At 41.4% G+C, this 13940-nt stretch overlaps 2 protein-coding genes across 3 annotated transcripts; both read right to left on the bottom strand.

Annotated features, from left to right (window-relative positions):
• Positions 1 to 812: 812 nt before the first annotated feature.
• On the bottom strand, positions 813 to 13777 carry LOC6724833 (probable calcium-binding protein CML12). Of its 2 annotated transcripts, XM_039297119.2 has the most exons (6): positions 13671 to 13777; positions 13557 to 13579; positions 2920 to 3107; positions 1694 to 2471; positions 1407 to 1616; positions 813 to 1346 (listed from the first exon to the last, which is right to left on the bottom strand). In XM_039297119.2, exons 3-6 carry the CDS (start codon positions 2920 to 2922, stop codon positions 1174 to 1176), a joined length of 1164 nt encoding a protein of 387 aa, XP_039153053.1. In that variant the 5' UTR covers positions 2923 to 3107; positions 13557 to 13579; positions 13671 to 13777; the 3' UTR covers positions 813 to 1173. The 2 variants fall into 2 exon arrangements, with proteins under 2 accessions (XP_039153053.1, XP_039153052.1); XM_039297118.2 differs by having other exon boundaries at positions 13557 to 13743.
• Positions 6709 to 13538, bottom strand: LOC123327356 (platelet glycoprotein Ib alpha chain). The gene is made up of 2 exons (XM_044923634.1): positions 8152 to 13538; positions 6709 to 7051 (listed from the first exon to the last, which is right to left on the bottom strand). The coding sequence occupies exons 1-2, from the start codon at positions 8863 to 8865 to the stop codon at positions 7013 to 7015; spliced, it is 753 nt and encodes a 250-aa protein (XP_044779569.1). The 5' UTR covers positions 8866 to 13538; the 3' UTR covers positions 6709 to 7012.
• Positions 13778 to 13940: the final 163 nt, after the last annotated feature.

Raw genomic sequence — 13940 nt, forward strand, 5'->3', positions numbered from 1 at the left:
AGTCAATCCCAGTGGTCCAATATTTTGAGCTGGTTGGCAATCGGGGATGTCAACAGAAGTGATATGAAAGCAACGTGCCCTAAAACCCAATCCCCATTCCAGTAAGAGATATTGGCCAAGAGTATTTTAAATACATTTTATTATTCATAGGGATTTTCGATTCAAAATTTTGATTAAAATGGCAAATTTTTAATTTCTGTAAATTGTCCGTTTAATACTTAGAAAATGAGCATAAGCTTGATAATATATTGTTATGTTACTTTTTTATTACGACAGCAGCCGTAATTGATCAATACTTCGTAAATCAGTTTATTCGTTTTAGATGCTACGAAAAGAAAACAAGGAGAAAACGCAGGTGGACAGCTAAAGGAACTTACGGATAGATTGACATATATATATATAAATATATATATAAAAGATGGGGTCAGTTGGATTTAAAAAACACATTTACAGAGGCGTCTTCAATGATATGTCTTGAAATATGTGTATTTGTGCTTCTAAGTTGGATAAGCCCAAGGATATAATAGATATGGTAAGTTATATATATCGTACTAAGATTACTTTGATTTTTAAAGGTAAAGACAGCGATTTAAAATTGGAGTTAGTTAGTTTCCCTCAAAGATCGATGTAAAGTAAATCGTTTGTCGGTTAATTTGTTCTATTCGATTATTCAATAGTATATATATATATATGTATATATATATTATATTATATTATTATATTATATTATATTATATTATATATATATATATATATATGTATATATATTATATTATTATATATTATATATATATTATATAATATATATTACATATATATATATATGTATGTTTGTATGTATGTATATATTTAATAACCTTTTCAATTTGATAAGCTGTGCGTCCACTCAATTAAAAGATTTAATTTGATAAGTTCTATTTAATTTGTTTGACCAGTAATTTGTTTACTGGTCAATCGATTCCACCTCGACTAGCTATGGCTTAGTAGTTGAAAAAAGTTGATAAGAAATAAACGACCGCTCTCTAATCTTTGCCGTTCGAACACCTGTATCGGTTCTTGTTATTCCAAGTCGGCAATCTCTGGATCGTGTTTTAATTTAAGCTATATGTATTATTCAAACTTTGGATTCCTCTCTCGACAATCAGCATGCACATAGGGCGAAGTCCGGTAGCCTCAATCGTAGCTTAGGGAAATGGCCGATTTCGGTGTGGGCAGCGGCGATGTGGTGTCCACATCCTCGTCGTCGTTCTCCTGCGAGTCCTCCGGTTCTCCCAATGCGTGGACAAACTCGTAGAAGTCAATGCGCCCGTCGCCGTCTACGTCCACCTCCTTAATCATGTCCTCAACTAGATGTGCGATGTGGGATTACGAAACAATACACTTGCAACGACGTTATGGGCACTTACTGTCCTCCTCGTCGAGATCCTCGCCCAGACACTGCAGCACGGCTCGCAAGTCAGAGGCTGTTATGTATCCCCGGTTGTGCTTGTCGAAGACGCGGAAGGCGTCACGTAGTTCCCGCTCCTCCTGATCGGCGGAGGATAGACCTGACTTATCCTCGTACGTCATGTTTGACAGGATATCAACGAACTCCTCAAAACTGACGTTCCCGTCCCCTGAAAGTCATCGCATAATGAGGATTATCATTATAAATCATTATAAAATATAAAATCAACTCCCATCGAGCACTTACCGTCCACGTCGATCTCCTGCAACATCTCCTGCAGCTCTTCCACTCTGGCAAATTGTCCCAGTGACCGCATCACTGTGCCGAGCTCCTCTTTGGTTATGCAGCCATCGCCATCCTTGTCAAAGAGCCGGAAAGCCTCGCGGAATTCCCGCATTTGTCCCTTGGAGATGCAGCGGCGTTTATCCAGGGTCTCGCCGTCGATTAGGTTGGGTCCGTCGCCAATTCCCAGCTCCAAGTCCGAGGAGGCATAGCAAATTTGACGGGTTTTCGTCTTTCGTCTGCTGCGGACGCTCAAGGCGGTTAAGGCAGAAGGTCGACGTCCCTCCGGTTTCGAGGACTGTTCGCAGTCGTCGTAGTATTCTTCCTCCTCTTCCTCCTCCTCGCCATCTTCCTCCCGCTCCCCCTCACCCTCCTCATCATAGTCGTAGTAGTCCAGCTCCGCCCCATGACGGTTCCTCTGAGCGTAGCTCACCCGCGTGCTCCTCCGCTGACCCACTTTAATGCCTTCGCAGGAGCTGGAGTCTGTGTCCGCATCCGCCTGCTCTGGATGCGAATTGGCAGCACTTCGTTGTGGTTGCTTGTCCGTCAATTTTTTCCGCGGCCTCTGACGGCACTGCTCTGTCGATGGTTGCTGTTCGCTGCTGAGGTGGTGGCCCCCGCCTTCTGGTTGCCCATCATCCTGCATCGCCTGGTTTTGAGTCTCCTGATCCTCACCTTCAGCGACTGCCGCTAACGCCTGCTCCTCGTCGGGTTCATCGCCACTCGCCGCCGCGTTTCTCGTCTAGAATTTCAAGCACACTTGTAGTGATCATAATTGAGAAAACAATTATCCGCAACACCGCAAATTTAGGCAAAATGAATATGTATTATGTATTAATTATTAATCTCTCTATTTGTTTGCAAATGCCAAATAAGGCACTAAATAAGTAATTTAATTTCATTATTGCTTACACACAATTATACATATAACGCAATGTTTACCAAATTTGCACCACAAACAGATTATTAATTATAAAAATTAATTGTACGCAACGTTTCCTAATTTGTTTATAGGTTATGCTAAATTTTTAGTACATATGTGAATTGGTTATTGAGGCCATAATGGATAAATGGATTTGCTGTTTATTTTTTGTTTGGTTTACTAAATCTTTAAATATACTAGTAAAATATTCATATCGTTCAAAGTTTGCTTAAAAAGGCAGTAGAATTTTCATCTCAACTCCACTCACCATTAGTTGGCGAAACTCGCGGGCAATAGTTGAACCAGTTAAAAATTTATTAACTGCCGTGAAAAGGCGTTTTCCTTCCAACGTGGCGGCCTTCCTCCCGCTTCAGGGGATTCAGGGGCGGAAAAGAATCCTCCTGACCGCTTTCGGTGTAAAGGATATGCAAATTCCCAATTCCAATCGATTAGTATCTGAAAAATAGAGCAGCACGCGGGGCCACATGTTAATTAAGCAATCATTTTTTAAAGCAATTTGCATATTTGACACGTTTGCAAATGTCAGCTGCAAAGTGTCAAAGTGACCGACGCCACACAGAAACTGAAAATGTTAGTGAATTAATTTAATATATTCAATGACTTCATGTCATATCTGAGAAAACCTTTGTAGTTATCCTCTAGGACTTTGGATGCGAATAAGCAGACTAATACCAAGAAAATATGTTTAAGTAATTCAGTCTTGCAATTGCTGTTCCCTCGTTGAATGCAAACTTAGCTCAGAGTCGTAGCTTAAATCTTAAATGTTTAATTGAGTTGGGACTGGACTGATTAAAGCAGTGCATTTCAAATACAACACCCTAAATGGCATAATCAGCGTAATAATCCATTTGATTGGCACACATTCATGTCACTTTTCGAGGCCAACAATGATGGCATAAAGCTGCTTGTATGCGTGGAATTCAAAAGTGCTCTATATTATGCTATTTACTATATGCTGTATATAACATATATTCTTCTATGCGTCCTGTGTGGTAGTTTTCGATGCATCACATCTGTACCACACAAAGTGCACTCGTATTTAATTTAAATGGTGCAACGGCAAAGGAATTTTTTGAATTAAGCGACGGCGTTTAAGCAAAATGTAAATAAGTTCACCAGCTTGGTGGACAAAGAAAAGCGGACAAGGCGCTTAATGGGCGGGTTCGGAAAAGGGGGAAATCCGATTATCACTGTGGCTAGAAGGACATTCCTCTTTGGAGTCATTTCGAGCTTCCCACGTTCGCTTTTAAATTCCATTTCGATGGCTGTGCGTGGGCAGTTTTTTAGCATTTTTTTTTTTCATTGCGGCGAAGCACAAATGGCCAATGGAAGGATGTGGTCACATGCGGGTGAAAACCGCAATAAAAATGGCCGAAAAGGAAGTGCCCAGACGAGCACAAGGACGCCCCAGGTGGCCAAGGACATTTGACAGCACGCTTCCCGCAGACTCACTTTGGAATTAAAATCCCCTTTCTCTAAATTCTTCGCATTGCATACGTCCACACATTTAATTATAATTAACCAGTAACTTGTCCATTAAAATGCATTGTTGGCCCGGGGAACAATGGCGGGAAAACTGGGAAACTGGGAAAACTGCAATGAAACAGGGAAAGCGAGAAAAGCCATCTGCATGCAAAGCGAGGAGCATCATCCCATCAGTCCGTTCCACGTCAGCGGTTTATCGTCCTAGGTGTCGTTCCAATTTGCTTACTTGCCGAAACAAGGCGATGGTTGAAAATCAGACGTCCTGGTAACTGGTAAACGGGCATTGTACAAATATTTTACATTTTTCAACGAAAACAGATATTTTAACTAGTACCCCACTTTGGGGGCATTTCTCCCAGTGTTTCATCTGGGTCTCTGTCTCTATTCCCTAACACCCATTCTCTGGCTGTTTCATTGCTCTGCAGTCGCGTGCAAAGTTTCTGACATGAAATAAATGAAGACCACTTTCCACCCCCGCCTGGCTCTCTAATTTACGCATTTTCCCTATTTTCTCATATTGCTAGCATTTTGCCATCCGTCCAGGCGACAAATGCGTTGCTCTGCATAACTTATTCAATGCCTGCACGTTGGTCTTTGCTGGGAGAGTTTAAATTTTGAAGCCACAGACTCGATTCTACACCGAAGAATCTTTCCACTGGCTAATCACATCGATTGGTCTCGAGCTGGAAAGTTTTCACGGTACAATCGTCATATGCCTTAAATGAAATAAAATTCGCATTACATTCCTTCAGCAACCATTATGACCTAACATTTAGGCACTTGTCCAAACCGCAAACAGTACTCTCCGCGTTTTATTGTTTAATTTAAATTGTTGACTGCGGAAAAGTGGGAGGCGCATTGGTCGGTGGATGCTCGCTTCTGGGAGGTGGGTGGCGCCTGGTGGGTTTGTGGCATATAGGTGGCGCGGTGGACACGACAGCAGTAGCCGCGTGACCACAGAGAACGTAATAGGATAACAGCGCCCCCACGCAATCAATTAAAGAGTACAAGGCACGAAAAAGTAAATATGATTTTGCAGGATTCGAAACTCTCGCCCTGCAGCTTCGGTCTCTTTTCCCAAAATTTCCAACGCTGCGTATGCGTTATGTTTGCATTCCAATGAGTGGGAGGGATGTTGGTTCTCCATGTGTATGGATGTTTTTTTCGTTCTTTTAAGCATGTAAAACGGTGGCAAGGGAAACACAATTCGTACATAAAAGCGGCAACAAAAAAGTTTACGCATAAATCAAACAAAACACAACAAAACACAACAAAACAAACGAATAAGGGTCCCTTCGTCCTTCGGGCCTCAATTTTCCTTTCTTTACTTCCCCTCCTTGATTTCGCCTGCACATAAATATTTCGTTGGCAATAAAAAATTTAACAACGCCAAAAACACAAGCACAGACAACGCATTGTTTCAAAAACGTGGAGGCAGGCAAAGGCACTTTTGAATTGTTATCTTTGTATCAATTATTGCTCCATCGTTGCAGTCATTTCTCTATCGTTGATCTCCACTTACCGGGTTCGTGCCACAACGCACCAGCCCTCTTCGCCGCACTACTTTACTACTTTACTGCTGCCTCTTACATAATTCATGTGCCACCCCCTCCCACAGGCTGCTTGCCACATGTGCAGAAAGAGCAACTGAAGTGCCTTGAATGAATATGCATGATAATCAAGTGGCGCTGCACCCGCAGAGTTCTCTCTTCCACACTGGACACGCACCCGGTCGCTATTTCCTCGGTTTACTCACATTAAGTGAAGTGCGAAAAACATGGCATACTTTGCAGGGTCACTCTTACTGTGCCGAATATGCGAATGGTTTGTTAAAGCTCCCGAAAGATATGATGCTCAAACACTTTAAAACATGTGTATATCAAAAGTCTGAATTCGGCTAAGACGCCTCTTCTAACGACTTCGCCTTGCATGTGGGCGTGTCTGGTTCTTTGTCGAGTTCGTTGGTCACAGAGAGCGAATCAAGAGCCAGCATTCAATGCCGTCTGTTTGTGACATTTGCATTCGACTTATAAGCCTTTTGACCAGATGAAACACCCCCACCGCCCCCTTCCAGCAGTTGGCTAAAAACTTGACCACGACGGTCCAAAGTCTTGGCCCACAAACTTCCGGCCAAAAAAATGGGACAAAGTAAGAGCAGTGAAATGAAATACAATTGATTCAAGGCAGAACTTTCGGAATGCGCAAACAATTAGCTTCAAAGACGAAAGTTTAGGTCCAAAAAAGTTTGCCCCAGATGCTTGCTTGACTGGCATATCAGAAACTTGGGGTTTGTGGTGGCTGCGCCAAATCGGAGGAACATAACGCAAAAATGAAGGGAGCGTGGAACTTCATCATTCCGTGGTCCCAGATTGAGAAGTGTTTTTGAACAGCTTCCTCCCATTCATAAGCTTTCGTTTTAATTTAACTTTAACCATAAGCTTTAAATACGGGGAGCACGCAGCAACGATTTTCAAAATGCGAACTGTGGTTCAAAGATCACTTTCTAGTTGTAGCTTAAATGTAATGTGCAAAGGAACATCAAGATTTTGAATTTGGTGTGGACTTAAATTTATTTCACAGAGTTATAAATTCATTTACAGAAAGCACATATATTCCGTTATCAACCACGTGCAGATATTCTTAGGACAAACAAAGCTTTAAACTTTCAATAATGAAATAGTGATTCAAGCGAAACATTAAAAAAAAATAAATGCATATGTTCTTAATGCAACGTGCAGATATGTTCAGAACAAATAAAACTATAAACATATATGGAAAAAATGTGTGTAAAGGCGAGTGTAAGATCAGTTGTTTGGATGTCGATGTTTTGGTTTGGTGCGGTTGTTAGACATAAATCATAGCAGATCTACAATTTTTTCCAACGTTTCAAGATACTTTTGGGTGAACATGAAAAGACAAAACAACTTAAGTAAATATATTGGTTAATACAAATTAAAATTGAAAGCCATAGAGCTTGAATCGACTACCCGATGCCCCTTTACTGATCAACTTCTGGTTTGCTCAATGACACATTTCAAAAATGAACTGCTTAATTTTCGGTTAAATAATAGGGTATCGGGTAGAGATTTATGCACATCGAAGAGTCCGAAGTGAGTGCCGAACTAGCAACGAAAATGCAACCGCTCGGAAATGCATATATGACTATTTAAGTGCTTATTTGATTTGATGATGCAACCAATGCACTATGGGGCATTTGGCCTGTTTTTTTTACAGTAATGTGTTTTTCACAAGTATGCAAACTTGGGGTATTTTAGTATTAATATATTGGAAATAAGTTAAACTGTTATCTTATAGCCCGCAAAAGTTAATTTAACAGTGCACCGTTATAATAACAGCTGTTAAAATCAGCTGTTGCGAGCAAATACTTCGTGGCTGCATTGCGCGCAAAATTTAGTTGAAGTGTGTTCAATTCCTAACTCATATCATGTAGTCTCTATGTGCGTTTTTTGAGAAATTTTATTTTTTAGGGAGCAATATCTCGCAGCCATACTTAAAATTCTTTTGTTGAACCCAGCCAAGGTAAAAACCATTAGTAGCTTCGCAGATGTATTTCACAGAGCAATGGATACTTCGGATCCTATAATATCATCAATAATTTTAAAGAGGCGCGTTCGAAAACATAAGTGACTATCTCTTACACCAGAAGTCATTCGAATGCTAGCTTGCAAATATGAACCTGATAACGATTCTTCAGACTCTGCTGATTGTGAAGAGACGACTATGAATTTTTTTACAATATTGAAATGGAAAATGAACTTTAGAAATATAAAATTAAAAAAAAAAAATTGGGCCGGAGTTGGGGGCAAAATATTCCTGGGGGCATGTGTAACACATAAAAAAAAAATTCCCGTAGTTTAGGAGTTATTAATTTTTGTAAAAAAAAAAAAAAAAAACAGGCCAAATGTTTAGCTATACTTATTATCGGTATTGGCTTTTTCGCCACTGTTCATATGGGCTATGATTAGAAAGAAACCTCTTTAGGGCCACAGGACTGCACGAGGTTCCAGATCTTCTCGCTGTACGGCGAGGACATCATAACATCATGGGAGACGAGATTTCTCCTGCCCTGAAAACTCTTTCCATTTGGCAAAACAAAAGGGTATTGCTTCTTCAAAAGCGATTCTTGCTTCGTGGGCTCTGATGGCTTTGTTGTAGTCTCAGGATTAGTAGTAGTAGGAGTAGTAGGAGTAGTAGAAGTAGTAGAAGTAGTAGAAGTAGTAGGAGTAGTAGGAGTAGGAGTAGGAGTAGGAGTAGTAGTAGTAGTAGTAGGAGTATTAGGAGTAGGAGTAGTAGTAGTAGTAGTAGGAGTAGGAGTATTAGTAGTAGTAGTATTAGTAGTAGTAGTAGGAGTAGTAGTAGTATGACTAGTAGTAGTAGGAGTGACTGTAGTCGGTGGTTTCGGATCGTTCGTGATGTTCTCTGAACAAGGTTTTGTCACATCCCTTGACTCCTTCGGCTCGTCTTGTTTAGCCATTTGTCCATCACTGATGTTCACCAATGAAATCTGGAGCGGAGCTTTTACATCAAACTTAAACCCGGCTGGCAGCCGCAAATTCGGCAGTGGTGCAGGATGCCTTAGAGGAGCGGAATTAGAACTATCATTTTCGTTATCTTCGCTGGGGTTGCCCGTATTGACCAGTGAAAAGGTTCCATCTGGATTCTGCTTAAAAAAGATTCCGCCACTCATTTTCAAGCTAAAACAAAAAAGCGCAATTAAAGGAATAAAGCAAAAAATGAGTTAACAAACCAATAAAGAAAACATATACAGGACAGCACAAAATTCAACGTTAGTAAGCGAACTAGACTTCACGAGCTAACACAAATGATAAAGTCGAAATATTTAAATACAAATACATATATATATATTTACGGTAGAAAACCAGCAATAATTTCTGGAGACTCCCTGCCATTCTTCAACCATTCTTACAATTGGATGTAGCCTAAGGATACAACACAGAGAGCCTGGTACTTTGCCACCCAACTAACCAGCCTCGTTTATTTTTGACCGGAGCCGACATTGAGACTACTTTAAACTATCTGTCACAGCTGCGCGTCCATTATTCATGCCAACAGGTGAGCGGGTGGCCCAACATGTCAAGTGGGCATTCCTTATGCATGTAAATCTCCAAATCCCCAAGAACAGTCACTTGGCGTGGCCTTTTGCTCTCCCCGTCGTCCGTGCGTCTTTCTACTCCACTTCACTCCACTCATAAATTATAAACAAGGAATTCCCATTTCCACGCCAAGTGGCTGACAACTTGTGACTCGACTCCGGATGAGTGACTGACTGACTGATGAGCAGCCCGAGCGGCAGAACACCTGACAGCATTGTGGGGCGAAAATTGGCGGCGGAAAACGGGCCATTAGGAGCCCATCGACATCCAGCTTCCACTCCCACTCCCAGTTCCACTTTCACATCAACTTCAACCTAAGCGAGGACGGGCCAACTAATTTGTGCTCGCCTCAAAGTCAACAAGGATGCGAAGGAGAAGGAAGGTATATTGGATGGGCAAACATTGTGGCTGAAAACTCGACCCTTATGTGTGTGCGCGTGATTTTGGGCTTGAACTGGGATGTTTTTTACTTGGATGATGCTCCTCGATAGGAACAGCACTTTATGCCATCCAATAAATAACTGGTTCTCCGACCCCAAATAGACGATTGTGCATAGCGATAAAAGCAAGGTTGGCGAAGGGAAGAAAGCCCTAATCTTTAAACTGAAAGGAGTGGCGAAGAAACTTCACAACTTATAGTTGCCTAACTGGGGAGCTCACTAGTAGTTGCTAGTGAGCGAAGTTCGTTTAGGCAGGTTAAAGTAGCGATTTCATATTGCAAATGTTGACTTCCCTTGGATGAACGAGACTTCGACATGGCAATCCGAGAATTAAATAAAATCTCCGCATTTCCCCCCTATACTTTTCCCTCTTTTTTGGGGTAACCACTTGGATTATAGTTGGCCGAAAAAATGCTTTATGTGTGTGTTCTTTTGCTTTTCCTCTGCCGCTTGTGCTTTTCTTTGTCGCCGTCGGTTATTGTTGCCAGTTGCCCAGACAATGCAGTCCCCAAAAGGACATCATGAAACATGGCGAGACCTTGTGGGGAGTGGGTGGTTGGTTGGGTGGTCGGGTGACACGAATGAGGACAAGCAAGGCCACCGTCAAACGCCCCTTATGGAATACTTGTCATTGTGGTGCAAAAAAAGTGGTGCACTTTTCAGGGCCCTCACTCGGAAGCCGCTCACCTGAACGCCGGGCAGGAAATGGGTAACAGCTTATTGCATAACCCACAAGCAGGCCAACGTTGCCTGGGCGGGATTAGGCCAACCCACAGAGACATAGATGCCGAGAAGCCAGCACATCACTGAGCCGGCCAAATCGTGCACAAAACACACTGCTTAGATCAGTCTTTAAATCTAAGCTACTAAAAACCCTGTGCTGCTTTGTCACGGAATAGAAGTAGTCTTGAAAAGATTCCAGAGGTTTAATTGCCCTCAAGACCTTCTCTACACTGCAATGTACACATATACTGCGCGTCACCAGTTTTTTTTCCGAACCCAGCTTCTTTGAGCTTAAAAGTTGAACAATTCTATAAATGAGACACTTTTATTTAAATAAAAAAAGAAAAACAATCCACAAATGGGTAAATCAAAATTGGGTCATCAGGATAGCGACCCCTACGATAGAAAAAACTGGATAATTAACACTTAAATATTTTAATTAGAATATTTTTAAAAGAAATTAATGATAAGTTGATCCTCCTTTGTTTACACGGACTTCACACATCATATAATCATATATTTTTTGTAGGTAATCCAAAGTAATCGTGGACCAACGGAGTTTTATTCCGGTGATCCATTCCTCTTGAGTGGCATGGTTCCCAGCCAACCATCCCCACACGTATTACGGTTTTGGGAGTATGGTGACCATTCCAGAACTTTTCAAATCGAATTTTTGAAAGTTAAAAGCTGGAACTGTTTGCCCATTTTTTGCACATGTTCGGCCACCAATTAGTTTTTTTTGCCCACGTCCAGTTTTTGAGATATGAATTTTCGAAAAAGTTCGAAAATGTTCGAAAATCAAAAAGTTGACTTTTTAAATTTTTTTGAAGTCGCAATAACATTGTTTGTCCACGTTTGCCCACCCATTAGAATTTTGAAAAAATGTATACTTCGGAAAATATAAGATATTCAAGTTTACCTCGGTCTACTCAGAGAATAAAGCGTTTGACCATCTACTAAAACGAATTGTTATCAATAAAAAATTAGTTTTTTTTCGTTTGCCCATCCTTTCTAGAAAATTAGAAGGGGAAAATACCTTCAATCTTCGCCATCCCTGGTATTTTTCATCCCAACCTGCTTGATAAGGAAAACGGAGAGGCGGCGATAAGTGCGGGGCGGGGCAGCAAGACGAACGCCATGAGCCCCCCTACTACATAGGAAACTTTCTCGCACCAACAGATTTTTGCAAACTGCAAATTTTTCCACTTTGCTGCCTTGCGATTCAGTCAAGTAAAATATGCCATATATTCCGTATATGTATGTGTGTGTGCACTTTTAGCGCATATGTGTGTATCGCACGCACACACACGCAAACGCACGTACGCAACTGGGTTGACAAGTTGAAACATTCATTAAATGAAAATTATATTTTATGATTCAAATTGCATTTCCAAGGCATCCTGCACTTGCGTGTGTGTGTGTGTACGTGTATTGCCCTACACTTAGAAAAAACTGTTGCTAAGCCATTTTGATCGATTCGGTTCCCCCACACGACAAATGTAACTAAACGCACCCAAGTGAAATATCCTTACCATCACAAAAGAAACTTCAGGATCGTGCTTAAATGGCTAAGCAGATTCCCAAGGCTAATTTTGCACTGATATATATCATATGCACATATGTATGTTTTCATCTATTTTAATGTACTTGACACAAAGGTATTTATGTGCATATGTATGCATGTGTTTTGTTCCCAGTACCAACTATCTTATGGATGCAGGTTCTGAACTCCAAGTTTGGTAACCAAATGAATTCTCTTCCGTCTTCTTCATATTAAAAGCGTGAGGAGAGTAAATCATCAGGGGACACTGCCGTAAGGAAAACCCAAAAACCATGTCTCCTGGGTGTTTCGCCCTTTTTAAGGGGTGGTGCAAAGGAAATTTGGGTTTCCGCCGTACTTTACAATCCCTTTTTTCGCTCATTTTTCCTTTTAGCCTATGTGGCTGAATTTGGCGAAAGTGCTGCTGTTGTTCTCAGCGCAACAAGCCCATGCGGTGGCTGGAGGAAGAAAATGATAAAAGCGGGAAAAGTCGAAAGAGGGCTTTGGAAAACGAAATGGTAATTGAAAAACCTTTTCAAGCTGCTAGATTTGAAGTGTGTGGTCGTCGTTTTGCGCAACGTTGCTGGACGGATTTTAAATTTAGCGCAATTAGCCGGACATGCAGCAATTTCAGGAAAACCCACGAAAGCTGCCTCTGACTTGTTTAAATATATTCATTTAACTTTTTCTTTACGTCGTCCTAGTGACTTTCGTCCAGCGAAACTAGTTAGCCATTTCCGTTGTCTGCGAGTTTCCATCTCGCCACTTCTTTAATTACTTCCCTTGGCATGCAATTGCATCCACCCACCGGCCCACTTAATCGCCTAACTTCGGCGTCAACATGGCCGTGCTTCACTCCAAATTACATAGGGCCTGACAAATTGCTCAGTTTAACTTGTTTTCCTGGTTCTCTCGAGTGTGGCAACTCAAAAAGTGTGCTACACCATTCGACAGATTGACAGCCACGTGGCCGCAGAGGAGGCGAGGTTGTGCAGGCCAATGGGTATACAATCTAAAATCCAGAGTCTCCTGCATTCCGAGATAGGCGCGTGCATTTAAAGGTTTTTAGCAAAATTAGGTCTAGGAAATAGTAAGGTATGTATAAGGCTAAGTTTCGCTAAGTGATCCAGCAATGTGTTCGATCGCAGCCATCGAAGCACTGGTTTGGTTATGTATTTAGTATTGTTATATGTATTTGTTTCCCGCGAAATTCTCCGAAAATGCAGCGGGCCCATTCGCCACGAAAGGAGCGACGGATGAAGAACGGGTGAGGGGGGAAGTTTCTTCACGAACCGCAGGTGCCGTTAAGTCGGTGGCATCATGGCGGAATTCGCATTCCGATTAAGCACGAAAGGAGACGGAAAAATAACGGATGAGGGGTGTTTTCCCCTTCGAAAATCAGAAATAACTCCCCACACACACACACACACTAATAAACGAATAAAAAAAAAAACACACGCACAATCACTCCAAAAAAAAAATGGAGTTTCTGTTGTTTCCCATTTCTAAAGTTTGGTGAGGAAATATTACGGATGAAATTATGGTTACATTTCGAACCCACCTTAACTCGAAGGAATGGAGATCCTGTTGTTTCCCAGTTCGAAAGTTTGGCGAGGAAAGACAACGAATAAAATTACGAACGCACCTTTACTTGAAAAAAAAAAGGATTTCTTACGAGACGGAGGCCGAAATCTTTACTAACGGAATAAACAGTTGCCGCTAAATCGACCAACTGAATGTAAAAACGGGACAACTGCGGTTTAGTGAGGCCACCGATGCGATACTTTGCGCGCCATTTTATACCCAAAATAAATACCAAAAATAACGAGGAAAGATAACGGTTGAAATTACGAACGCACCTTCACTCGAAAAAAATGGCGTTTACGCTGTTTCCTTTTCTACGTGAGGGAGGGCCATTTTATACCAAAAATAAATACCAAAAACG

This window comes from Drosophila simulans, chromosome X (assembly GCF_016746395.2).
Source record: "Drosophila simulans strain w501 chromosome X, Prin_Dsim_3.1, whole genome shotgun sequence".
Classification (NCBI taxonomy): domain Eukaryota; kingdom Metazoa; phylum Arthropoda; class Insecta; order Diptera; family Drosophilidae; genus Drosophila; species Drosophila simulans.